Source organism: Hypoxylon trugodes (assembly GCF_022578975.1).
Source record: "Hypoxylon trugodes strain CBS 135444 unplaced genomic scaffold F4822scaffold_3, whole genome shotgun sequence".
In the NCBI taxonomy this organism is placed as follows: Eukaryota; Fungi; Ascomycota; class Sordariomycetes; order Xylariales; family Hypoxylaceae; genus Hypoxylon; species Hypoxylon trugodes.
The window spans coordinates 2,699,710-2,726,049 of NW_026250018.1; the positions used below are offsets into that span (position 1 = coordinate 2,699,710).

Below are 26,340 nucleotides of genomic sequence, written 5' to 3' on the forward strand. Positions count from 1 at the left end.
TACAAAATTTCTCGGACTTTGGACGCAGCACTTACACCGTTCGCCGTGTCTGCCCACCCATGCCCAAGCCCGGCGAGAGCCCTCTCATCCAAGCCGGACCGTATAGCTGTGTTTTCCTAGCTGTTGGTCGATACCTCTCTACCTAGCCTTGGCTGTCGATATATATTTACAGCGGGTCACTTGTAATATTAGTTGTTCAGCGTTGCGTAAAGAGAGATAAAAAGATACCCAAGGTGTCGCAATACACCCCCTAAATTTGTCAATGGCAGATGTAATAGTCCCCTTTCGACGATGGTGGAATTATCCTGACCACTGTTTACTGGGAGACACAACATATTTGCACTTGACGATCTATCTAATAAACTTGAAATTATCTCGCCATTTGCAGGGCAGATGCTTCACACTGCTTCGTTCGGGAGTCCTCTGCGTTCCAACCACTGTATATCGGACCACGTTAAGCGGCACTGTTCGGGTTAGACATATTCAACTCAGGATCGGTAGATCAAAGGCATCATTCCTCTTAAAAATATTGATAAATTTATAATCGCTAGAGGCTTCAATGCCATTCAGAATATGAGCCTCCTGCGGGGCATTATTAGAAACATGCTGCTCTCCGCTCCAACCACTCTCGACGCCGATCGGGTCGTTGGCCGTCTATGTAATTGCGCCATGGGGTCCTCTTCTGCGATTTCTGCCCATAACTACCTAGGTATCTATAAGACAAAATATAAACACAACCAAATTTATCCTTGCTTCAACTTCCGGCGAGGATATCCTAACTATACACCAAAAACAACACATCGTGCTCTCTTCATGACGTCAGAAGACTGCTTATGGAAATCAGCGAACGTGCTGCTTCTATCTTCTCCTTGGATGCAGAGGACTCCGGCCCCAGCTGCGGCAGTTGTTCGGTAAGGCGTACTGGTGGTAAGAGTACATCCGTACGTAGTGGGCTTAAATCATCGTATATCTCTCGGATAGAGGGTAACCGTATTGCATTAGGATCCCTTGTTGGGAAGACAGGTGGCTCTAGTGTCGGTAACATAGGGCCTTGTGTTGTGGCCGAGCTCTCTGATGATCTTTCCACGTCAATCCGTAGCGAAGGTAGCCTTCTGGGAAACTGAATAGTATCATGTATGGGCCTAGGATGCGAGTTCGACAGAGGATGCAGGTCTAGGAACTCAATACCAGACGAGGTTGTCGAAGGAGAGGACAGCCCTGAGTAATGCACTGTTTGGGTATGGTGCTGCTGGTGAGGGTTAAACACAGAGAAATGGCCCGAGTCATGTGAGCCGAGTGGATATACCGAGGGAGTGGTATAGCTTGAAGGTGTGTGGAATGACGCCGAGGGGGGCTGTGGTGGGGATGGGGAACGATCCGACCCAGAATACCGGCTGAAGTGATCGTAGCCGTTCCCGTAACCGGCAGCAGTGCTTTTGCGCGCCATACGCTTTCGGCGGTTTTGGTTGCCGTTCCACCAATTCTTGACAGCGTTGTCACTTCGATTCGGGAGTGCCCTTGCAATTTCGGCCCACCTCTTCCCGTTATTCTGCACCATTCGTTCAATGAGCACACCCTCTTCGGGCGTTATGGGTCCATGGTTAAGTGATGGTTTGAGATTCTGGTGGTATCGTTCACGGCATTGTTTGGGTGACCTGGTTTGTATCCGAGAAGCAATCCTAACCCAGTTTAGCGGGCCTTGGGCATCGATGAGGCTCATCAGGCTATCATCCTCGGCCTTACACCAAGGCCCTCGCCTATGCTCCGGTTCTGATGAAGACATTGAGAGTTTTTTTCAACCGCTGTAACTATGGTAAGAATGTTAGGATATCGATATGTGTATGTGCTTGAGTGCTCCAGAGAGTAGGGTTGGACAGACAAGTTGATGTTAACGATTATTCTTCACCGGATAGAGAGAGAGAGGGAGAGAGCTATTATTTATAATAGCGATGTGGCAGTAGTAGCCGGCTCGTTGGGTGCCTGCCATCCCGCTTCGAGGTCCTTTCGCTAGGTACAGCAATGACTATTCTCGCACCAAGATAGAGTGTTTTCTTTGAACAAGCTAAACTTTGAGTATATGACTTCAGTATAGCTAGTAACGGGAAGAAGAAGCATTAGAATTCAATAGACATGCGCGCTGGGACGCATATGCTTCGCAGTCGAAGCTAGATTTCTTCAAGATAGTTCATCGTTCGGGGCGGAGGCCAGGCTCGGACGGGAGATAGTGAAACCTATATAGATAGAATTATGGACGAAGTTTAAGTAGGCAGCGGGGTGAGATCCGGAAGGGACCCGACCCTCAAGCTAGATACTTAGGGTACATTCAAGTGTGTATGTATTTTTGGAGGGGGAGGGGTAAGGGTGGAAGAGCTAGAGAATATGAAGAGAGAGCGAGAGAGATGGAGAAATAGAAAGAGAGCAAAGGAGAGGGAGGGAGACGGTGTGTGCGTGGATGGATGGGTGGGTGGACTAAGCAGAAGAGACCGGCGAACGAACGAACGAACAGGGCTTGGATAGGATGGGAAGAGGAGTTGGGATGGTGAGATGGTATGGGTTGACCAGCAGTTAATAGTAACAGGAGTCATAACGGGCGGGCTTGATAATAGCAATACCATTCCTCGTTCCTCGTTTATGGATTCATGAATTCGTGGATAGTCGGCGTAGATCTAGATCTGTAAGTCTTAGGAGGAGACCCACACTCCCACACTCCCGCTACCATCCATAAATCTTATTCCATCTTATTCTATCCTATCCCCTTCTTCCTACCTTAGATTTAAGTTTCTAGGTACACATGTTATGTACGTGTGTAGCTCTATCCACCCCTACGCTAGTCTGTTGGCTGGAATAGAAGGTACTTCCCGTGTACGTAGGTGCGTAGGTAGGCACGGTACTTAGATAGCTACATGCTAGTTACCTATTTACATGTACACTTACATATTTTAAGTAATTGCCTCCAGCGGGTCGAGTGGAAACTCTAGGCACGTACGTCTTCCTTTCCCAGGCAGACCCTAATATTTAAGCTAGCCCCCGACCCCCCCCCCCCCCAAAAAAAAGAAAAAGAAAAAGAAAAAGAAAGAGGCCATATTCAGTGGTCGGGTACTTATCAAATTCATAGTGAAAAAATCAATACACTTAAAAGTACTTCGTCCATTTATTAGACGTATCGGACGTATGATGCCGCGCTCAAGAAAGGGGATCAACCCAAAGACCGAGATTTGCGCGTGAGATAAAAAATAATTTAACTACATATAATACATATACATATATCTTATAATAGTCTCTTGAACTTATGTTTGACTTTGTATCTATATGCTCATGATATTATTTTTTCTTCGTATTCCTTTAGATCTACTCATGAATTTGGACATACACATTCTCCTAATTACTCCATTGTTGTTTATTTAAACGTCTATTATCCATAACCCGCGGCGTTTGACAAGTACTAAAGAAAAGCTGTCCCCTACTCGATAGATGCTTGATGTCCTTACCATGTAGGTAGTAGGAGTTACAGGGCCACGAGGTTCAAAGGGTTTCTAGAACGAGATCATGGTTGCCAACTAAGGTCTAGCTTGTGACTTAGCTTCGGCTTTAGATTTCGGGTCCTCCCTAGTTGTTCATCTGTTCGAGAAGGAAGGCACCTAAATAATTCTTTTGGTAATGACTTAAAGACTTTAGAGTTTCTTGATGTGCTACACTCAGTCTGTAAAAGTGGGCCAGTGACTTGATAGTACCCGCCTGCGAACCCCAGATCCGACAAGGGCATATAGGGTTGTCCCTGTACGATAAGACGTTAGGTCCAAAGTACCCGATACTTGTATCAGCATCATGTACAATGCCTTGTGTGTAGGTCGTATGTGTACTTGCTTGAGTACTGGTACAGAAACCCTGGTCATTCAAAGTTCGTTAGAACGGTGATCTTTTCATGGCTTCTCCAGCGACCCGTTCACCTGGATCCCACCCTGCCCGGCTGAACCATACTTTAGTACCTAATGGGAGGTGGCACGCGCTTTGCTTTATGCCACAAATATATTATTACTACATACCTAGGCTGCTAGGTACATAATATATATATATATTTATGGTGCTTATCTACATCGTTGATTATATATATATATGTGTGTGTGTGTGTGCGTGTAATATCAGACCTATGGTTGTTCTCATGCTCTAACAGAAGGAAGCTTTTAATAATCGTATCTATAGCTTCCGTCTAGTAAAAACTCTGCTGGCTTTGGAAGCGCTCGGAGGCGTTGAACTAGGGGAGCCACCCCGGGCGTAGGTGAAATAGTGAGCTACTGGGAAAATAATGAAAGGGAAGAGGAAAAAAAAAAAAAAAAAGGAAAAGTAATGATAAAAATAAAAGATCACGTACCACGCGCCCTGACGTAGTTCTGGTTTATTGAAGTGTATTTGTATCCGTGAGACTTGTAAAGAAACCTTGGAACTTGCGTAAGAGACAGGGTGCTGCATAGGTTGCATATGTACATGCGTCCTAGCCCCAATCTTTAATGAAGTTTGATGCCACACATGTCAGCTTTATTGGAAAAGCCCTTTGTTCTGCTTTGCTCTTTAATTCCCTCCCCTACTCTTTGCTCTTTTACCACCACCCAATCATCTGTCATCTTGAAACGGTAAAGCCAAGCGAACCCAACAATCTCCCCAAAATTCGCTGGGGTACTCCTTGCTTGCCTTCGATATAGTGACCGTTGAAGGAACAAAAAAAATTAAAAAAATAAGATAAAATAAAATACGACATAATAAATAGACTTCCCTCAGCCGCACCTCGATTTCTCCTTCACCGGCTGAAAGTCTTGCTCCACACCACTACATTTCCTACCAAGCCACCACGTACTAGCCAGCCTGCTGGGACGAGTCGGTGTATTTCCATCGTGTGATACACGGGTGATACACCTTGAAAGCCTGGTCTCTTTGCTACTGAATACTTACCAACATCTCTGCGTAACATACAAAGGTACAAACGGGACGGATAAGCGATGCCGATGTTTCACGAACCAGATACCCGCCATGGGTTTTATAGTGATACGAAGGCGAATAACGGACCTTGAAAATATTACGAGCTCATGTAACTTTGCCTGGTGTTTGGAGGGACGACCCTCTTTTCTTTATTGGTTCCAAAGGATACGGAAGTAGAGGAGCGAACCGTTAAAAAAAAAAAAACAACCGAAAGAAAAAGCCATAACCAAGAAAGATAACGCTAGCCTTTCGCCCATCGGGGTGTCAGCTTTGGGTATATCTAAAAATCCATCGATAGCATGAATCCATGAATCCATGCTGCCGCAATGCCAAACGCCCCTAGCAGTCGCTACTGAAACGACTTGAAATTCCCGTCCCTATGTGACGTAACCCTACCAGCACTTGGTCCGAGTCCGTCACCTATTCTATCATAGAAATTGAATTCTTCATGTATACCTGTCTCATAACCAGGTTGGAAAATGCAAACAAGGGCCTGGCGTAGGCTTAATTGACACGCCGGTTCCCTCCCAAGTCGCCAGAACTCCTCGCTCCCTAAGGTATTACCGAAGGAGATATTATATCTAATGAGATAAAAATATCCACAGCAGCTTCGAGTACTTGACATCGTTTCCCATCGACATCAGGTGCAAAATCGAGCATCAAAATTGCTCTCATCTTGCATATATGCTTCGCCATCCTATAGGTAAATATCACCGCCCTCTCCAGCCACCCAACGCCGCCATGCTTCTTGATATGCTCTTTCGAGATCAGTTACCCATCTATGTGTGTCGAAGAGGGCGCATGTCCACTTTGCGTCAAAAAGAACCCTTCGTATTTCAGCTAATCGCCCGTACCCTTCACAGTATTGGCCATTTGTGTATTGATAAGTGAGGCTTCCTGCAAGCCGAGTCGCCAAGGATTCGTAGTCCGCATCATTGGAAGCAATAAGTTCCCGGGCGATCTCGTCTCCTTGAGCCGTCTTTGGCAATGCCCCCTTGAGGATTGATGCCGCCATACGTGAGCACATCTTGTAAGGATATCTGGGCAGGGTCAACAACGGAGTACTAGACCATAGAACATCGGCTGCGGTTGTGTGCGCATTGCATTCGGGCGTATCCAGAAAGAGATCGCAGATACGGGCTCGTGAGATGTGTTGTTGTTTTGGTGCTACATCCGTGAAGATAATTCGGCTCGCCACATCTTCGCCTGCCCAGGCCCTCGCCGTTTTCTTGAGGTTATTCTCGCCGAGCTCGGGAAACCTGAGAAGCCACAGAATTGCCTTGGGTACGTTGGAGAGGATGCGCAACCACGTCCGAAATGTTGACGGTTCAATCTAATTGGGATGGTCAGTCATACTTTAAGTTGCGCGAGTCTCTGACTTTGAACCGTACCTTGTATAGCTGGTTGAAGTTACCGAGGATAATGGTGTCGTCTGGAAGATTAGGGAACATTTCTTTGCGCATTTTCCACCTGCGCCGTTGCTCATCGGCCCACGTGATTTTCCTCTCGTCCGTATCGCATGACTGCGCATGATCGCAACAAAAGAAAGTATCGCGACAGAAAACGATGTTCTCGGAATACATCCAACCGTTAGTATCACTGAACTCGTCATCTCGGAAAACATCTTCTAGACTAATGTTGCTTCTCATGGGCCGTAATGTGGAAGGTGGAATGGCGGTTTCATCGGCCAAGATATAATCACACCATTCGGCTCCGAGTGTGCCAGCAAACCCCATGAAAGACATCTGGATCGGGGCGGGTCGAGCTGCAAATATTTCATTTCTTGCCCCTCTAGTGTAGCCGTTGAGGTTGACAAGAATATGAATTTCGTCCCTGACTATTTGTTCCACGAGCTTCTCTGATGGCCAATTACTCACGTCACGAAACACGGGGGCTTCACGCTCGATTTGTAACCTGTGGACCGACTTATCACTAGCAGTTGTGGCATAACAGAAGGCTTTCGCCCGTGATGGGTCGTGGAATCCGAATACGGATTGCATCCTGAAAGTACCACGATTAGTCAAGTAAGAAAAGGGAGGCTCAAGGGAAATGAAGCCTAAACTCACAGGTGTGCAAGTGGATGATTATTAAAGTCCGAAGAAACATATCCGACATTAAGGTGTGGGCGAGGAGGCGGCGGCGGCATATAAACGGAGTTCGGAAGCCATGCTGATTTGAGAGTCGAGCATGATATCCTAGCAGCATTTCTTTGGGAAATCATCCGTATATCCTTGGCCGTCAACGGACAAGTGAAGGTGTGAAAAGGAAGTACCGTGGGTGCAGATGGTACAGCTAGCGAAGGCGGCAATCTTAGCCGGGGGTATCCCGACTGTGACGGCCGGCCGTGGACGTGGACATCTAGATACCATCGCCTCATCGTCGTTTTCATCGAGCGTTCCACAAGCCGCAAAATTCTTGAGCCTTCCCACGGGCGGCCGGCCCACTTACGAAGCTCGTTCTCAATGTTTAACTGTTGCGTCTCTATTGTTGATAGGCTGAGTTGGGGGCTTAATAATTCGAGAGCTCCGTTTCGCAGGGCACCAGCGCCCCAATGATACGAGTCCGCGAGTTGTTTCGAGACAATATCAACGACTCTTTTCATCAAGCCGCTGCCGGCCCCTTCATTTCTCACATCCCGAAGCATCCCCTTTTCGTCAACATGCCAACGGTCATACGTTCCGCCATGCAAAAGCACACCACCCCGGCCATTCCAATCGCAGACGGAGTTGAGAGCAGTGGATAGACCACACACAGCTTCCGCGAAATCGGGATTGGCATTGACGGCTCGTCTATAGTAGATAATGGCGTCGCTAATGCGGCCACGATCCTTGACAGCATTGGCTAGGTTTGTAAGGGCGATGTCAAAGTTCCCGTCGCAAGCCACGGCCTGTTCGTACATTTGGATTGCTAGATCAAGCTGTCCGATATCCTTAAGCAGACTTCCGAGGTTCGTATGAAGGTGGACATGTTTGGAATCCAAGCTTAAACCGTAGTTATAATAGGCGAGAGCTAGAGCGAGGCCACTGCCTGGAGCGATTCCCGGGATTTGCGGAATATTCGGGCTTTCGAACATGTGCGATTGCTGTGTTGAACTTGTATGTTGAACACTGGCCAACAAAATTCCGACGTTGTTAGCCGTTGAGGGGCTCTCGGAAAGTGATAGGGAGAGATAGTAGAGCGCCAAAATATCACCAATGCCAGAGGGCTGACGCAAGAGCCTCGGGAAGGTGCCCCCATTAGACATGGCATCTTGGAAGATTTTTGCTAATGATAGTAGCGAATTGCTCGTGGTAGATATCGCAGACCTTTTCGGTGTCCCCTCTGGCATAAAACGTAACCCAGGAAGCTCGCCATGAGTGGCGAACACCAATTGGGCCGTGTGCCTTGCCCTCTCCGGCGGTAATAGCAATGGTCCTGAGGAGGGCGCATGTATATTACTCCGCCTTGTGTATCCAAAGGCATCAGGGGGAGATAGAACCGATTGTATCTTACGAATGAGCGAATGAATACATCGAAGCTTTCGTCCAGTACTGATGAGCACTGCCTCCTCAAACGCCTCGGAAGCCCTGTCAATATCCTTTAGTGCATACAACATATTTCCTTTGGCGTGTATCAGTGCAATTACACGACCGTTCTCGCTACCAGCTACGCGATAGCCACTTGAGCTAAACCCAGGCAGCCTTGACTCTTGCAAGTCACCCCCGTTGTTCGTTGACCCAGGGGGGATAGGCGCATGCGATTCAGGCGCACCATATATGGGTTCGCTAATTCCATTGCTTGCGTCTACGCCCACGTCATAGCTGAGGCGGACATTATGCAGGCGGATAGACTGCTGGACCGAATCGATTATATCAACAGCTTCCTTACTCCTGTGGTTCGAACAGAGGAGTCCTACAAGATGCTCAACAGCTTCCAGATAGCTTGGCCGGAGGCGGACGGCCCGCAGCCAATGACGCTCCGCCTCGTCATGTCGGTTAAGACAGTACAGGGCAGCAGCGACATTGGAAATTGCTTCAACATGGCTACGGATAGCGGTCAGCTAGGCTATTTCAAACTATATATTGGCCGTAGATGAAAATAAGAAAGAAGGGGAGTACGGTAATAAGAAACGTAGACTTACGTCTCATCTAGGGATACGATCCTTTGGAACCATTCTAAGGATTGTTCATAATGTTCGAGGCCATAGTGTAAACAGCCTCCAAGCAGCATTCCGTCGACCCATTTCCAGCCGCTTTGTTCACACAGATGTGTCAACATTACCACAGCAGTTTTAGCGCCGGAGAGGGGCGTGCTGGATGTTGTAACTCGTTCTGAGTCGGCGATAGGGTACCCCGAGTTTTCCGAGTTGAATAAATGATAGAAGGCCGAATGCGACGTTCCGCCGCTCCGCGGTTGTTGTTTCATGACACGCGGCCCGAATGACTCTGGCGATGGATCGGCCCGCGAACCCATTATGTGACCGTTGCTACCGCCCAAATCCCCAAAGGCATGTTGGGGCCGCCGTGAAGAAGTAGCAGAACTAGGATGACTTTGGGGGCGAGGAAGCTTCGGGAATATGACCATTTTCGAAGTTTTGACTTCCTGCGTGGAGCGACCGTGCGACTTTCTATTATGGTGGAGATACGCTAATAGCTCGATATAAGACCGATGAGCATTTGCGAGAGCCTTCTCTCTAAACATTCCGGGCGTAGTGGGCTCGTTTAACTCAGGTCGAGGTCTGTGAAACGGAGTAGACTCAAGTGTAAGAGACTCTAGCCCATGAGCTGGCGCCTGCAAGCCTATCGAGGGTTCGTCGTAACGGGGTAGGAGGGTATTGTAGGGAGTTCTTGACGGCATGAGCACATTGGCAGAGTGGATATGGGACATTGATTGATGGCTTATATTATGGTGGCTCAAGGCTCCTGGGTGTGCGGTAGGATGATAAGTAGGCATGTTCGCATCGGGCCAGGCTGAGGGTGGAAGGAGGCCCCCATTGTCAAAAATGGCCGGCCCTGGAGAATGCTGATATATAGGTTGCAGAGCTGTCGGGATCTTGACGCCATTATTGTAAGGATAGTAGGCCGTAGACAAACCACCAGGTGTACAATCAAGGGCCACGAAGTTGTGAGAATCATTACCGAAACCGTGATGCCAACCACCTCCTGAAGCCAATGAATTCGAGTCGGGACCTAGAAGGTTACTATGGTCTGGGACATTGAAATTTGCAGACTGGAAAGACCAGTTGTCAGCCGAGAGTTTGGCTTGGTGCTTGATCGCATGACCGTCTTGTTGCGAGTAGACGGCAGTGGGTATAAAATTAGAAGATGCAGGTAGTATCATGTGCTTTAAGGGTGGCGGACCAGACGCGAGCTGGGCTGGGTTCCCATCGTAGCCGGCATCTATTGTACCGTTCGGGGTTTTGCGTCGAAGTTGATGTTCGTCGTGTTCGGCTAGGTGGGACGGAATCATGAACGCGTTCGACCTCGGATGAGTCGGCAGGGATGGCGCCGGCGGTTGTGAAGAACGAATGGGGAAGGCTCGGTGGGCGGGCGCGAAACCGAAAGCCAGTGACGACCCAGAAGCTCTTGCGGCGATGCCTCCATACTGAGGGAAAGACAGGCGGCCCTGTCTGCGGTCTAGTTGGATGGGTGATGGAGAGTCAAGGTGCAGTGAAGGCTGCACCATATGGTGCATTTGAAGTGAGGGCAACATCTGGCAAGGGCCGCGCAGGCTTAGAGAGAGGAGGGGTCTAGAGGCTAGAGTTGATGGGGGGTCTCATTATAGCCTGCTGGTTAGAGCACGGCTGAGGGAAGCTGGCTGGTATACATTTGGAAGTATACGTAGCTTGGAGATTGGTATTGAAAAGGAAAGAAAAAAAAAACAGGCAGAGGTAGGTCTCTTAGCCAGGGGGCTGACCTGAGGCTGTCATCCGAAGTATAGGATCAGGCCAAATCCCGACTTCCTTGTTACCTCCTCAGACGATAGGTTCCTCGTCCTCTGCTCTGCCTCGCACGACGGGAAAGCTCCGGAGCCAGCCAGGCGCAAGGACGTAGGCGAGGCAGGGAAGAGGAAAGGACTCCGACTCCGAAGGGGTAGTCGAGATGCGAAAGAGGAACGCGGTTTTCGAAGTCAGACCGGCAAGTGAGAGACGGAATGGACTTGGGATGACGGGTAAGAAACCAATTTTCTATGCGGGTATAGACGACCAAAAAGGGAGTCGAAAGGATTGAGATGGGAGGTATCGTTTCAAGCTGGCGTTAAAAAGGGACTTATCAAAGGTCATGTCATATCAAATCAGGTTCAAGTCGCGCGGCCAGTCCGTATATTGGTATGTAGGTATATGTAACAGAAAGAATATGAGGGTCGAGAGGAAACGGCGCTGGTTGTATGTGGGGGGGCTGAGTCCAAATTGAATTTTGGTTCATCCATGGATGTTGGTCTCCATCAGCTCCTGTCACATCCATTTCTTCGGCTGGGGGGCGCTAGCAGATGTACATTAGGTGGCCTGCCTTAGTGAGTACATCATATCAAGTAAACAGTACCTGCTTATCCCTGTTACTTACTTGACGTTGGCGGGTACTCATGACATTTAAAATAATATATGAAACCAACCTACGCTAAGTACCCCAGTATTAGACATCGCGCGCAAATATATATTATAGAGGTACATACATACATATGTATGGATATATAAACATTTATACGTATGTAGCTAGCATACATAGGGCGCGAAATACCTCTCTGAAGCAACATTGAACTCCGAGCCTACATATACATAAACATACAAAGGCATAATTAGGTACTACAAACATGGATGCATACATAAGTTTATTATGTACAACAATTAATATAAGCAGGAGAGATTATAAAGAAGTTTATTTCCCGCATGAGTTACATAAATACCTAGGTATGTAAGACCCAATTGTTTACCTATATACACCCAGATACATTCGTAAGCCTACGAGGCACGTGTAATCAATACATACACCGCTTCTGCACCATGCTTTTAGTTTGTTTTTACATCAGGTAGGTACCTACATGTGTATATCAGATACTCTACGTAACCTGTATAAATTCACTGCGCGTGATTGACATTTCAAGCCGCCACATTTAAGCCACTAATACCTAACAAAGTCGGTGACTCCCTGCTGATCTGGCAAGTACCTACCTAGGTAGGCTGGTAGGTACTGAATGCTGATGCGTAAAAGCTACATGTAAGTGCTTCGTACATAAGATTGATCAGATGCATGATGACCATGTAACTACGTGGATAAAATTATCCCTCAGTACATCTATTCGTTACAACCACGACCATAGTCGGTCGACTTGCTGTGCATTTGAGTCTTTGCAGCATAAGTATAATAGGGGGATTAGTAATGCGTAACGGCGTAGTATTTACCAACCCGATTGGCCACTATCCGATTTCCTAATCACATCACTAATGATATCCTTTTAGAGTATTTCCAATATGTATATATAAACTACGCCTCGAGGTGGGATTTTCATGGTTGATGTTCTATGGGAGTATGACTGTATATCTATAGTTTACTAATCAGGCTAGAGGACGTCGCAGAGCGCAACCGCCCCAAATTCCATTGTATGCTTACTCGCTATGCTTACTCGCACGAGATGGAATTGTTTAGGTCCTCAAGTAGCGACTCTAGCAATCCCGGAGTCTATTCCCTCTAGGTTAACTATAACCTACTAAAAAGTTACACACATCTATCCTTGCTTCGCCACGGTACCTAGGTAGGTTAGAGCTCCCTCATCCCCCACGAGATATGCCCGTATGTTAGCCTAGTGAGATGGACCTCAGCTTCCACATTGCTACGATAGCAAGAAGGCCGCGGTGAGTAGTCGGCGTTGGTTTGATCTCCCTTGACACGAAATAGAAATAGACCATGGTGAATTAGGTGTATCTCAGAGTGTAGGCAAGGACGTGAATGGGTCCGTCTAGAAAGGAAAAGGGTATACACGTCACGAAAACCGAAGGAGATATAATTTTACTGATTCATTCGTCTCAATTCAGAGTGCGTCGGCGAAGACTATCGCAAGCCATTCCTGAACTCCTGTTGAAAGATGCAGCGGAAAAAAAGAAGCCCATTTTTAGCCCACCCAATTCATCCATATTTACTCGTCCGGAACTGATAGATTCCTTGTTAGTAACCAGCTTAGCGGGGAGCTGAGGGGTGTATGTCGAGACTTACTGTCGATCTCACCACTGTCGATGTCGTCGTTGACGGCCCTCGGACTTCTTCCATCGACTTGGCATCCCACACTGAACGCAGTTCCCAAGATCTCCTTCACGGTTCCCTTCAGGTCCTTCGAGAAAGACTTGAATCGCATCGTTCGGGCGATCTCGATGATGTCGTCGAGAGGCACACTCTTGGAGTGCTTGATGTTCTTCTCCTTCTTTCGGTCGCGGGGCGGCTCCTTCAGTGCCTTAATGATGAGCGAAGAAGCTGTGGGAACAACCGAGACGGCGGCTTGACGGTTCTGGATAGTAAGTTTCACGGTAACTCGTAGGCCTTTCTGTTGATCGTGAGTGTTAGCTCGGAAAATCGGCCTCGTATGATGTTGAAAAGAATGCGTACCCAATCTCCGGTGGCCTTGGCGATGTCTTCTCCGACCTTCTTTGGCGATAGACCGAGGGGACCGATCTTGGGGGCGAGCGCGGACGAGGCGCCGACCTCTCCACCAGTGGCCCTAAGATGGCTATATGATATTCGGTCAGTATTTTGTCTGCGACGGTCGCAAGTTTCCGCTCTAGCGAAGTCGTGTCTGTGGGCATCTCATTCGACGTACATCACCTTAACCTCGTTGGGGTCAAACTTGGGAGCTATAATTTTGTGTGAAGCAGTTAGCTTGATGAATGTAATAGGAAAAGAAAAAAAAACCCCAGCCAGAAAATTGACAAGAATAAATAAAACAAGACAAAACAAAACGATAAGAGCTTAGTCAAAGAATAGACTTACGCATCTTGGCTTATATGAATAAGTCTCGGAGGTCAAATTGTAAAAATTGAGGAGACTTTCTCGCGCAAGATATTCTGAACCTCGTGAGGAGGGATTGGAATGAATTCAGTGGAAGTTGAAGAAGCTTGGATGTTGAGGAAAATCGGTTGTGGGCTTCGCAAACCCTAGACGGTGGGGGTATGTATTTCGTACTAAGGCGGGAAAATATAAATGGAGACTTGTTGGGATTTTAAGGATATGATTGGTTTAATTTTATGCAGTCTTAGGTTTGAAAGCATAGACCTGGCAAACAACTTCGCTTAGGCAATTGCTTGTATGAATGATTTCTTTTTTTTTTTTTTTTTTTTTTTTTTTTTTTTTCAAAAAAGCTTAGGCAGGTTCTACCTACACGTACAACCTAGGTAGGTAGACCTAAATAGGTACAAACTTCTAGTCATATGTTTATATATATCCCTTCATTATTACCGTTCAACACATTAGATTTACAGAGTGATTAAATGTTAGAACATTTAGTTTCTCGCATGCCCTCATTTATTTATTCATTTATTTATTTATTCATCCATTCAATCATTAGATAGATGATAAGAGGCAAAACCCATCGATTCATGCTAATGGTCTACGATAACAATGAGGGGATATGTGCACTGGACAACGTATCTCTCAATGCATGAATGGTTCCCTTCTTTGAAAAATACCTAGGGCTCAAGTTAGGCTTATCTCTTCCGCAATACTTAAGCTCTTCTGTTCATTTTAACCCAGTTTGCATTGAATTTGCCGCTTATCTCCCCTTCAAAATGTAGCACACATCGTAGAAGTTTCCCAAAGGCAATTCATGAGGCCCCCAAACATGTCTAATTCGTACCACTTACGGCCAACCTATCACAATTTGTCAGTCTTACACATGTCTATCCCGGAACGTCTTTACTCGGTATTACTCACTTCATAAGATGATCCATGAAAGTTTGCAGTGACACATCATCGGTAAAGATAGTCTGGGCGGTCTGGGCACCTACACCACCGTACGCTCCTGAGGTATGGGTTGTGGATGGGTTAAGCTTCGACAGTAAGAATCGCGCTTGAGAACCACCGGCATCACAAACAATAAAACGCGGAAGTGGAAATCTGTCGGCAATAAGATCCTGCCCAAAAAAATTAGCAATACGCTCGTAGCGATAGCGAATCCCGACTTACTCTTGCGTCCTCTTTCGGTTGCTCAAGTAGGGCAGCGAAATTCTCATAGCCTTCTTGGTCTTGGTAACCAGCCTTCTTCCACTCCGCGACGGTCTCGCCGTGGAAGATAAGGATGTGGAAGAACGTGTCGAGAAGCAAAATATGCGTGGGTTGAATAGAGGTCGAATCTAGCAAAACCGGCTGGCCACCGTCCTGGTCGAAGGTATACGAGTCGAGGGTTGGTTGTATCATGATTAAAGAATTACTCACGTCTTCATGGTTTAACACGTGACGGTAAAAGGCGGTCTCATCGGGTGAATTATTGAAGACCTGGAGGAATTGGCTCCGTCGGAGATGGAACATGAACTGAGGGTAGAGAGTGAAGTTCTTCTCAAGCCGGAATGACGACGGGTCATCTTTCCTGTAGTCGGCGAAACGCGAACACAATCGGATAAGCATGCGGTCCACCCATCGAAGGACATCGGGACCATCGTCGACCTCTGCTTTGAAAACAGCAATTCTGGACATGAGTACCGCAGCAGCTTCCTGGTCAAAGGACTGGGCAATGGCCGGATCCCCAGCTGGGCCGCTTAGATTCCTGGCAATGGTGGTGACCCGAAGATGGAATTGACCCGAAGAATGTTGGTAATACGTCAAGAACTGCATCATACCCTTCTGCTGACCTTGCTGATGCTGTGTGGGGCCGCCTTGACTTGCGATCTCAAAATAGACACCGTAACTCGCATTGGGGTCAATGCCGCACATTTTCCACGAGCAAGTATTTCCAATGCCGCACTCAGTCTCGCCAACAGAGGTCGACTTCTTATTTAGCGATACGGCGTGCCCAATCAAGCCGGTTACTTTTAACTCTTTAGTTGTCAAGACCTCCAGAACGGCGTTGAAACCCATTAGTAAGTTGTCGTCACCATCCTTCTCGAAGACACGAATGAACGACTGCTTAAACATGGACGAAGTAAAGCTATCCGTGAGGATCATATGACCGCCAGTAGAGTTGCACAAGCCTTTCATCTCGAGTAATCCTACCTGATCCAAACAACCAGCGAAAATGTCTATTATGTGGCCGTTGTGAGCTGTTCGCTTCGCGAGATTATCGTAGAACTAAGATGCATTAGCACAAGTGCGGGGGAAGATAGGCAAATCATTTACCTTTAGCGCTTTCTTGTAGTACTTGATGTTGTCACGATCGATGTCATGATGCGAACGAATAGGCTCTCTTAGTTCGGGACCAACTACCATTCCGGGCCCTTCTGTTGCAGGGCCGCCCGCAAAGAGCATAATCCTGCCGCCAGCATTCTGGAAAGACGACTCAAGAAGACCTACGGCCACACTCAGTGCGACGCCGGAGCAACGGAGATTTCGCCTATCGCTGGCGACGGGCCAGGGGTCTTTCTGCAGCTGCTCGAGGATTTTTGTAAGTTGGAATTCACATTGTTGGACAGGTAAGAGAAATCTAGTTGCAGGGCCCATGGGAAGCATCGGTCGGCCGGGCTGCTGCTGAGGCATCCCAGGGCGCAAACTGGGGGCGAGCAGCCCCAGCATCTCCTGGACTTGTTTGGCGGAATAATCTTTGCTGCCGCGGAAGACGTATGATTTAGCACATTCGGTATATCCGATCTCGTGAACTTGGGCCTGGAAGGTCTTATTAGCAACAAAAGCATCGGGAAGGTGGGAAGGGAAAGACATGCCATTGTCCCATAGGTAATCAAGCCAACCAGAGCATTCTCGGGGAGAAGACTCAAACTCATGACAAGAGACTCCTTAAGGGCCGAAAGACTGTCATCTTCTTGGCATGTATCGACAACGTAAAGGAAGATAGGCGGGCTAGGAGCAGGTCGAGAGAGCCTATACTCGATAGTCGTGTTGGAGGGGTGTAACTCGGGAGGGATGGCATTGGGCGTGATGTCTTTATAATGAGGCGGGAGGGGATTTCTTGAAAGGCAAAACGGGCAAATCCATAGCCGTGCTCGAACGTCGACTTGACTGGGCATCGTTAGCTTCGCGGCGAGAGACAACTAGCAAACAAATCGGGAACCAACCAGAAAGGATTTAAAACGGATCGACATGGTTGCTTGCACGTCACAGGCTCGAACTGCAGTAGAGGAGTATCCGGCTTCTCTTTCAAGGGGGTGTAGAGGGCGCCGATGGGGACAACAAGACGGGATGCTTCCTACACGAAGCTTTAGAACGTATGCCTCTACACGAAGATGGCCGCTACGAAGATGGCCGAAGGTATAGAGAAGAGGGGAAGGAGACAACTTACCATCCGAGAGCTGGGGAAGACGTTCCAACTCAGCCGAACGCCATCGCGGTCTTCAACCTCACCCCATTGTTCCTTTAACGCTTCATAATCCATGTTGTTGGCGCGTTTGCGATAGTTCGCCAAGCCCTCTCTTTATTTTTGTTGTCGAGATCAATGCAGCAATTGCCGATCCTCGGGTGGACTTATTAAATTCCAAATACAATGTCACAGGACACGAGACGGCAAGCCCTTAGTTGGCGCGAAGAGGGTGAATTGTTGTTTTTAAATTCGTCTTTTTGTTTCGGTTTCTCTTGCTCATCAAATTCGTGATGTGTGTAGCATGGCAACTTTAGAAGCTTGAGGACAGACTGGCTCGGTGGGGTCGGTGGGAGTTCAAGCTTGGAAATCCGTCAATCAATCCTAACGTCGCACCTGTACCTTACTTTCTTAGAGATATGAACAAGTTGCGGCCAAAGAGAAAAAAAGAAGTGTACATATCCCTGTAAAGTATCCGTAAGTACATATCGGAGGGGAACCCCCGTTTAGTCGGGTAAGCACACCTGTATAGTATAATAAGAGTATTTAAAACGGATTTATCCACATTTATGTAGTTAGAACAAACATAATTGTTCTCCTAGGCAGGTAAAAATCTAAAAATACCTGGGTAGGTGCATGATGAACCGAAATAACCTAATTTACTACATAGTAGACATTGAGAGGGAGGGAAAAAAAAAAAGGTTTATCGTCCGCGTTCTAGGAACGAGAGACTAACCTAACCCAATTTAATTCTTTATCAATATCACCCATCAACATAGAGTACGTGGCTTAAGGTTGAGAGGACTACACGCCTCCATCTTACTAGCACTATGAAATCTCGCAATTCAGTTCAGGTTTGTAGGAAGGGGCTGAGAGACGAACGGTACATCCATATCCATATCCATACGTTACAACGACGATTGGCAGATGAGGAAGGCGTTGCAGATCATCACTTAGACTTTACCTCTCCGGGGATGGCCGAGACGAAATGAACCGACACTATGGATTGCCCACGTCTCCCAACCCATGTTAATTCAATCGAAGGAACCCCCAACACAAGGAAAAGGCAGGTAAGGTCGCGTCCGTTTTGCACTTAGAGCGGACGGGAATCAAAATAAATTAGAAAATAACTAATTCGGTGTACAAGGTACCTAACATATCTAATATTAAATCCGCAGGATGCTGAACCGAATTCGCCAATCGTTATTAGGTAATGAACATGTGTGTACGGTATATCTTATGTACAAAGCGCGTCCCAATTTCTCTGGAAAGCTCCGCGATAGCTCGCCTACACATTTTACACATCCTACACACATATACATATACACGTGTATACACAAGTATATGATATACAACTACGCATATGTATTATACGTCCTTAGCTGATTGAGGAATTACCCCTTACCCCAGACTAATAAGCTAGGCGAGCCTTTCTTTCTTACTTCGAGCATGCCACAGTGTTGGCTGCTAAACCTCCCGTTGTCGTTACGTCACGTCGAACGCGATATAGCCACCTAGATGTCTGGGTAGTGATGATGTCGGCGTGTAGGTTTTGATACTACAAACCGCGCTGTCCTCTTCTTAGCAAAGCATATTTCCCAGAGATGGATCGATCGACGGTAGAGAAGCGAGTTTCGAGGTTCACTCGCTTACCTCGCTCTCGATCGGTCTCAAATATGCTTGATATCGTGCATAATTTTACAAATCTAGCGACGGATAAGTCTCCTTCCGCTCATCATACACAGTCCGAAAATGCCCCGAATCTGTTGACATCCAATGAGGATGGAAGATGGTCAATAAAGTCCCTAAAAAGGGAGTGGAAAACGAAAACACATACTCAGTCGTTGTCATATGTACCTGATGTTATGCCGAGTAGGACGAATGAAAATCGCTACCCGATAACATCTTCACCTCCTAGTCGCGGCTACTTCTCCCGCACGAGGTCAAAGTCCTCCTGTGCATTTACAAGTCAAGAGTGGCCTGAGAGGACCTCATCGAGGAAAGGTTGGGGTCTTCCCTTTACGGCAACTCTGTCGTCAAAGACACTTTCTCGGGCCGGACATACAGATGATATACGGCCAAGAACCCAAGGTTCGATAGGGAAAAGGGATCCTTGGTTTAGCTCACTAGCGAGGACGGTTACACCCATAGATGCTAAATCTGTTACGGAGTGTCTTGGTGGTAAACCACCCTCTCGGAGTCGCGAAAATAGGGAAATAACTCAGAGAATTTCCACTGAATTTAAAGCGATTAATACCCACAAATTTCCGACAATTGCGGGCAAAACGTCCCAAATTTCACTGAGAATATCGGTGGAAAATGAGGAGCAAGGACTCGACCACCACATCCTACAACACCCAGGCGTCCCAGGGAATCTGGTCGCCTCGCATGAAGGCTTACGGGTAGACACATTGAGTCTTGCCCGATCGACCCTAACACCCCCTGAGGATCAATCGCTACCTGAATCCCCCGGGTTCCCCAAAATGTTGGCAGCGATGACTTTTCCTTCACCACCTACAGCGGCAGGGTCAGCTTCAACAGAGGTCGGCCCAAGAACGCCAGCTCAAACAGATGACGCTAATCCCCCAGTGGTACGGCCCCGTACTTCCAGTAAGCGAGCGTATACCTCCAACGGAGTGCTCACAACCTCGCTCAATCAGCTTTTGATGCAAAACATACAGCCGCTCGCGCACCATGGTGAGCCTCAGAATGTTCCCGGCCTTCCTTCTATGCCAGGGTGCTCGGCGTCCAACCACAAGGTCGAGGACCCAGTCATTGCGGCTATAGTAACGCAAGATGAACCGTCTAACATGGATGACTTGAGATTGCAACCTTCTCCAGCTACATGCGCTACATCAATTAGGACTAGTTACGGCTCCACCACCCCGACAGTGAGTGTTGATATAGATTCGCCTAGGGAGTCTCTAGCCAGTGATATTACGGTGATGACGAGTACGCGTCAAGGATCCTCCATTACAGATAGCGCGTGTCATATTCCGATAACAAGTACAACTAGTCAAAGCAAAGATGTCGCGGCCGGCGTAAAGAAGTGCTCACCGGACCCAGAAGCGGCAGCATACAGCGACTTTGTCTATCGACAGCCAATCTCTAACGCAATCCCGCCGCGGCCTCATCGGGATCCGAGTTCAATAAACTCACCACTCCAAGACCATGGAGCATCTTTATATAACAAGATTAACGCAGAAAACGGGGCAATAGCCCTCTCAAGTCGCGATTTAAGTGGGCGAAAGAGCATAATCGAGAGACGAATCGCGCGGAGAGCCAAAGTCCAAGCCTACAAGAGACGAGACTTAGACGCTGCTCAGTTTATTCTCAAGGATGCAATAGCAGACCCAATAGACCTGGAGTCAACGGATTCTCCTGTTCTCGGGTGGTTTCCCGGGAATGCGATTCAGTCACAAAGATTATTACATCGAAAATCGCCCATGGCATCTACCAACCAATTAATCCCTACCACCAACAAGTCTGCATGGCGCCGTCAACCATTATCTCTCCCAGGTGAGGATGACGGCACCACGGTGCCTGTAGTGCTGGAATCGAGGTCCACAAGCCAATCTCAAAGTAATGGCTGGGGAATCTCTGCTGTTATGACCACAGAGGTAGTCCCGGAACAGGTTGACTATGGTTTGCTTCTGCGAGGTAAAATCGGTAGAAATTCTATATCTCCCATTATGGTCGTTACCGACCTAAAGCCTCAGCCAGATCCAGCACACGAGCCCCCAACACCGTCACCAACAAGTATCTATCCAAACTTCAGAACAGCTCTAAGGCACAATCTGAAGATAATCCCACAACCCCGTCCGAGACCCTTGTCAATTCTGATTCATAGGAACCCTGACACCGGTGATATTGAACGTACTATATCCGCTACAACGAGTAAATCCAATCGTCACAGTATGACCAGCATGCCAACGCCACCATCGTCGCCCAGCATCCTAAGTCTAAGGAGGAGAAGTCATCCTGCTGGAATAATCTCCCTCACACAATCACCTAATTCTCACAACACGCCGAATTCACAGCCAGAGGAACCGGCACAGCATCCCATCGTTCAAGAGAAAAGCTACGAGGACAAATGTCGGGCAACGTCAATAAAAGAGCGTCTACAAAGGGAGAAACTAGCTAAGGAGCAAGAAATATCTGATTTAGTCGATAGGATGATCATCACGCCTAAAACAGGAGAGGCAAGCGAAGGAGAAATTGTTAAGGACTCACCAGGGGAGCACATGACGCAGCAGATCGAAAAACGATTAAGACGTCTCGAAGAAAATAGAGATTCCCTTCTGCACGTAATTGGCACGCTATTGGAAAATATGTCTAGAACTCTCAAAGAGATACGAGAAGATAACAATGGGAGGGGGCTGACAATGGGAGAATTTACCATCAACATGGATGCCGAGGCAGGACGACCGTCGTTTGTATCTAGCCCGGATATGCGTTAGTTATAAAAACGTGAAACAAATAGAAGCAACATCTGCAAAGAGTACGGTTCGCCTTATGTTAGTAACATTGTGTTGTAGCAACATGTGCCTATCAGTATTTTCGAAACTTGGCTTCCGTTTCAACTTCAAATACTGTCTACCATATAGCTCACGTATGTATAAAAGAAAGTAGATGTAGCTACCTCTAGTTAACGGTGTCAAAGATATATACAAGCGAACTCCAAATATAGCGAATCGTATCAGATTAACCTCGCCTTGACTAGCCAAGAGAGGCGGATATGACGGCAGCCAGATAGCCAGGTTATAATTTTGAACATTCTTCGCCGTAGGTATTTAAGATCCCGTATCCTCATCTGGCCTAATGCCACGTAGACTGATCCTTCTGGTCTATGTGTAGGTTTATAAGATCCCGAGCTCGCACCTCGAGATGCCAGATTAGATCATTCTCTAGATCTTTCCCTCTCATACTGTAGCAAATGACCGACTTGACTGAGAATACGAGCGATTGACCTAGACTTCGAACGCGTGTGCCTTTCTGTGGCCACCGACGGTTGAAAAGAAGCTGTGTCCACGCTTGTCGGAACTCAATAGCATTCCTTTCCCAGGTACTATTTGTCCCCCACCCACAATAAAGAGCGAGGGCAACGATAAAAAAGAAAAGGAGAAAAACGCCCCCCAAGGTCTATCCGTACGTCATCATAATCTATGTGGTATATCCAAGCATCAAGTTTAAACCATTTCCACTCCTCGTCTACGAAGTTCCATAGCTGTTTGAATACAGGTTGTTCGTGGTAGTTTTTGCCGTGAGCTGTCATTTCCTTCGTTGGAGGCCGAACTTAGAGTTGGTGTCCGCGATATCTCTGAAGCTGTTCGCTTTAGGGAAGGCAATGGGGGTACGATCTCCCCTGCCGACCGTCGATCGTCTATTTCGCTGTCGCAATCTTCGAAGTTGTCGTTCGGATCCAGAAGCGGATCGTAGGCCCAACAATCTTCAAGGCCTTCAAGATAACACGGTGATCGCCTTAGAAACTGCCACGACAACGTATCCGATAGCATAGCGATATACATAGACTCCACCTTACCATTAGGGCAGCAGACGGCGCAATATTTGCGTAAGAAATCGAGATCATAAGTCGCGTTGACTAAAGTAGGGTCTAGCGGTCGTAACATGGGAAGGCCTTGCAGCGTCGCAGCATCGCATAATCTGGCCTGTAGTGGGACCCAATTCCTTCCTCTAAGCAGACTCCCAAAAGCTTTGGTTACGGCCTTTGAGAAGGATTCACCGTCTGTTCCCCTAACAGCAATCATTTGGTGAAGCCCACGGGACAAGCACCGTTTATACGCATTTGTGTCTTTCTCAAAGGGGAACGGTTGTGAGGCTGTTGGGAGAAGCGACACATGTACGGTCCATGCCCCGTTTATCTTCATTGGGCCAGCCTGGCTAATTCCTCTGCCAGCATCTGAGACCAGAGTCGACGTAGCGTGCGTTATACTATGGTCGTGGCTACTCGGCGGGCAGGATTGCCTTGCTACAGCCCGGCTGTAGTTTTTTGACCCTTCTGAGCCTGGTGTAGAGCCTCTTTTGCTGTCGCGGAGAGCGAAATGAGGACTCCCTTGCCCCTCAAGTGCCTCGACGCGCTCCTCTAATACCATGGACGCTTCATCAAACTCGATGAGTCTGTCGCTCAATCTCTGCAACGTATCATCGTGGTCGTCTATACGTTCATCAAACATGAGAAAACGATCGTCATATCCGGCCTGCCTTTTTTCAAGCTGGGCGACGGATTGCCACATACGGTCAACATTTCTGTAGCAGCCCTTCATTTCTTGGCTCGTCTCGTCTCTGTTCCTCTCAACCTGCTCCTCTAAGTCTCCCAAACGTCGGACCACGCGACTCAATGCACTGCCAAGCCCGCCGTTATTCTCCCTATCAAGCTGCTCTTCAAGGAGCCTGATACGCCGTCGAAGCATGTCTACTTCGCTCCTATCGGGGGGCGGTTCGGCGGACTGGATGTGGTAGCACGAGAGATGACCACATTCACAGGTGACACCTGGGAGGGAGCGATTAATGGTAAAGCCCACACAAGCGCAACGTTGTCCTTTGATCTCCGGGTTGAGGAGAATGTATCGGCACTGTCCGCTTGGGAGCTTGTTCTCGTCGATGTGCTGGTTGGGAACTACAGGTTCGACCTGTGGAGACCGTGAAGAGCGTGTAGACATGTCTGCAGTCTTGGTTATAAGGAAGAATATCCCAGGCTGGAGAGAGGATGCCTTGGGAATACGGAGCCTCGTGTCGAGGCCACCCAAGCCCGGGGACCCAACGTGGTGTTAACAGCGTACGAGTCACAGAAGACGACGAGGCCAATTAGTACTATCGAATGCAAAGTGCGAAATACAGGAGCGGTTCGAAGGGGTTTACTTGGTCCATGGAACGGCTTGCGAGATACCCATATACCGATTTCGCGACGAGTAGGAATAAGAATGCTTAAGGTCACGGGGGTGGGAAGTAGAGAGAGCGGAGCACCTGGTCTTTCGTTTTCCTGGCGTAGAAGGCCACGGGCTATTGAGAAAGAAGAAGAGGGTGACGAGAAGGAGGGAATGTAAGGCCAGGCTGGGTGTATAATAAAGGATACAACTTGGTGTGTTATGGTTAGGAAGACGATTGGGGCCCACAATGTGTTATCAAACTACCCACGGCGCTCGAGGCCAGAATCCGACCAGTGAATGAATGAGGGTGAGCGAGGGAGTGACCAGCGCAGGCGGTCGTCAGAAGATAAAAGCAGAAGCAGATAAGTAGGGTCCCGGCTAGGTCTCTGGGTGCAACGACGAAGGGTATGCCGGTTGTGGTACGTACGTGGCGGCGAGGATGGGTGGCTTTAGATAACGAGAAGGTGATGTGCCTCTACTGGATAATAACGAAATCGATGCAAGAAAAGAGACAAGAGACAGGAGGCAAGAGGGAATACTTGGGCCAAATGACGAGCACACGAAATGCGCGGACGGGTATGCTCGAGAAGGGATCCGCTGCAGATAAACCGATAGGCCAGAAAGGGTCGAGAGAGGGATATCAGATACTATCAGATACCGGGGCAAGGGTTGTGAAGATGTCCGGCACAGTTCGGATCAGCCAAGTCTACCCTTCTTCTACCTGGGTACTTATTTATTATTATTATTATCAGATGCGCAGGATTGCCGGGGAGGAGTGGATTTGTCTGCTTCGACTACGGGCCTGGGCCAGGTATTATGTATCAACATATATATACATAAATGTATAACGTAGAAGGTAGAAAATAGAAGGTATAGGGTATAAGGTATATAAAGTGTGATGTAGAATATAGAATGTATAATGTATAGGTAAGTAAATATATAAATATAAGGTATACCTAGGTAGTATTATATATATAATAAGAAATAGAATCTACCTGCGACGATGATGATCAATAATTCTTCTTGCCAACTAAACTGTAAAAAATGTTGTAACGGCCGAGTAGGCCCGAATCGGAAGATAAAAATATTTGCGTTGGCCTTTGGAATAAGAACACGGGAAACTAACAGTCAAGTACGGTAAGTACTTCTTGGACTAATCCAGCTAACCCAGACGACCTCCTAACGTAGTAGAGCGGGGGGGGAACGGGGGGCGTGGAGGGAGCGAGGAAGGAGGCACTTTAGGTTGGACCAGGGGGGGGAGAGGGGGAAGTTCAAACGTATCCATCAATTATATATACAATATGTATGTATGTATTTAATGTATGTACCTTAGTACCTCCAGCATTCAATGAATGTCCTTACCTGTATGTATATACGATATATACCTTTTATATATAGGTACATATTAAATGCTGTTCTCTATATGTACGGCCTACTTCCATACATCAGGTATATATATAGATACAAGGTATGCCTATAAAATAGTCACCTAGGCATGTATAGCGATGGCGATAGCGTAAGATTTGACATGTGTTATGGAAAAGGGAGGGTCGTTTTCATATCTAAGAAGTTGACCCGCGTCTCTCTACTGCGACTTTAATCAATGATCAGAGATTTGATCGCGACCCCTAGAATGCATCCAGTAAAAGCCATAAAATGCCACATGGATTTTCCGCAGGTCTTATTACATACATGTATAGAATACAAGGATTGATAGTGGGTAAGATGGAGCGGAACAAATGTACCTGTGACCTTTCTCTTCTTTCACCTTTTTTTTTTCTGTGGGGGTTCCCTTGGACGAGTGGGGAGCCGATAAGGGGACACGGGAAGACAAGAACTCCTGGGCACTTATGATTAGTCCGGCTATTCCCATCGAAATCCTCCCCCACATCTCTTGCAGAATAGATACCTATATACTGAGGTACATAGTAAATCCAAATGCAACCATAGCCCATGCCTGCTATAACACTGGATGCCGTCTTACTACTCTATATACATACTATGTAGGTAACTGTATACTATTACAGATATATACTCGCATGAAAGCAGCTTATAACAATTA

General features: G+C 47.4%; 6 protein-coding genes across 6 annotated transcripts; 1 reads left to right on the top strand and 5 right to left on the bottom strand.

Moving 5' to 3' along the window:
• Window positions 1-488: 488 nt before the first annotated feature.
• Window positions 489-2,047, bottom strand: F4822DRAFT_180305 (Homeodomain-like protein). The gene has a single exon (XM_051453403.1). It carries the CDS (start codon window positions 1,781-1,783, stop codon window positions 812-814), a length of 972 nt encoding a protein of 323 aa, XP_051317055.1. The 5' UTR covers window positions 1,784-2,047; the 3' UTR covers window positions 489-811.
• Window positions 2,048-5,315: 3,268 nt separating this feature from the next.
• On the bottom strand, window positions 5,316-10,948 carry F4822DRAFT_180327 (glycosyltransferase family 41 protein). Its single transcript, XM_051453404.1, has 4 exons — window positions 9,092-10,948; window positions 7,038-8,993; window positions 6,363-6,972; window positions 5,316-6,304 (listed from the first exon to the last, which is right to left on the bottom strand). The coding sequence occupies exons 1-4, from the start codon at window positions 10,660-10,662 to the stop codon at window positions 5,669-5,671; spliced, it is 4,773 nt and encodes a 1,590-aa protein (XP_051317056.1). The 5' UTR covers window positions 10,663-10,948; the 3' UTR covers window positions 5,316-5,668.
• Window positions 10,949-12,644: 1,696 nt separating this feature from the next.
• F4822DRAFT_180397 (ribosomal protein L11) lies at window positions 12,645-14,022 on the bottom strand. The gene is made up of 4 exons (XM_051453405.1): window positions 13,926-14,022; window positions 13,756-13,789; window positions 13,545-13,665; window positions 12,645-13,482 (listed from the first exon to the last, which is right to left on the bottom strand). The coding sequence occupies exons 1-4, from the start codon at window positions 13,927-13,929 to the stop codon at window positions 13,081-13,083; spliced, it is 561 nt and encodes a 186-aa protein (XP_051317057.1). The 5' UTR covers window positions 13,930-14,022; the 3' UTR covers window positions 12,645-13,080.
• Window positions 14,023-14,378: 356 nt separating this feature from the next.
• Window positions 14,379-17,885, bottom strand: F4822DRAFT_396217 (Sec23/Sec24 trunk domain-containing protein). Its single transcript, XM_051457503.1, has 7 exons — window positions 17,377-17,885; window positions 17,153-17,283; window positions 16,802-17,096; window positions 16,263-16,745; window positions 15,117-16,214; window positions 14,865-15,064; window positions 14,379-14,801 (listed from the first exon to the last, which is right to left on the bottom strand). Exons 1-7 carry the CDS (start codon window positions 17,467-17,469, stop codon window positions 14,777-14,779), a joined length of 2,325 nt encoding a protein of 774 aa, XP_051317058.1. The 5' UTR covers window positions 17,470-17,885; the 3' UTR covers window positions 14,379-14,776.
• Window positions 17,886-18,995: 1,110 nt separating this feature from the next.
• F4822DRAFT_427137 (uncharacterized protein) lies at window positions 18,996-21,929 on the top strand (the record flags this gene model as incomplete). Its single annotated transcript, XM_051460681.1, has 2 exons — window positions 18,996-21,823; window positions 21,875-21,929. The coding sequence occupies 2 exons, from the start codon at window positions 18,996-18,998 to the stop codon at window positions 21,927-21,929; spliced, it is 2,883 nt and encodes a 960-aa protein (XP_051317059.1).
• On the bottom strand, window positions 21,922-24,378 carry F4822DRAFT_180447 (uncharacterized protein). The gene has a single exon (XM_051453406.1). The coding sequence runs from the start codon at window positions 24,069-24,071 to the stop codon at window positions 22,581-22,583; it is 1,491 nt and encodes a 496-aa protein (XP_051317060.1). The 5' UTR covers window positions 24,072-24,378; the 3' UTR covers window positions 21,922-22,580.
• Between the last annotated feature and the right edge of the window lie 1,962 nt (window positions 24,379-26,340).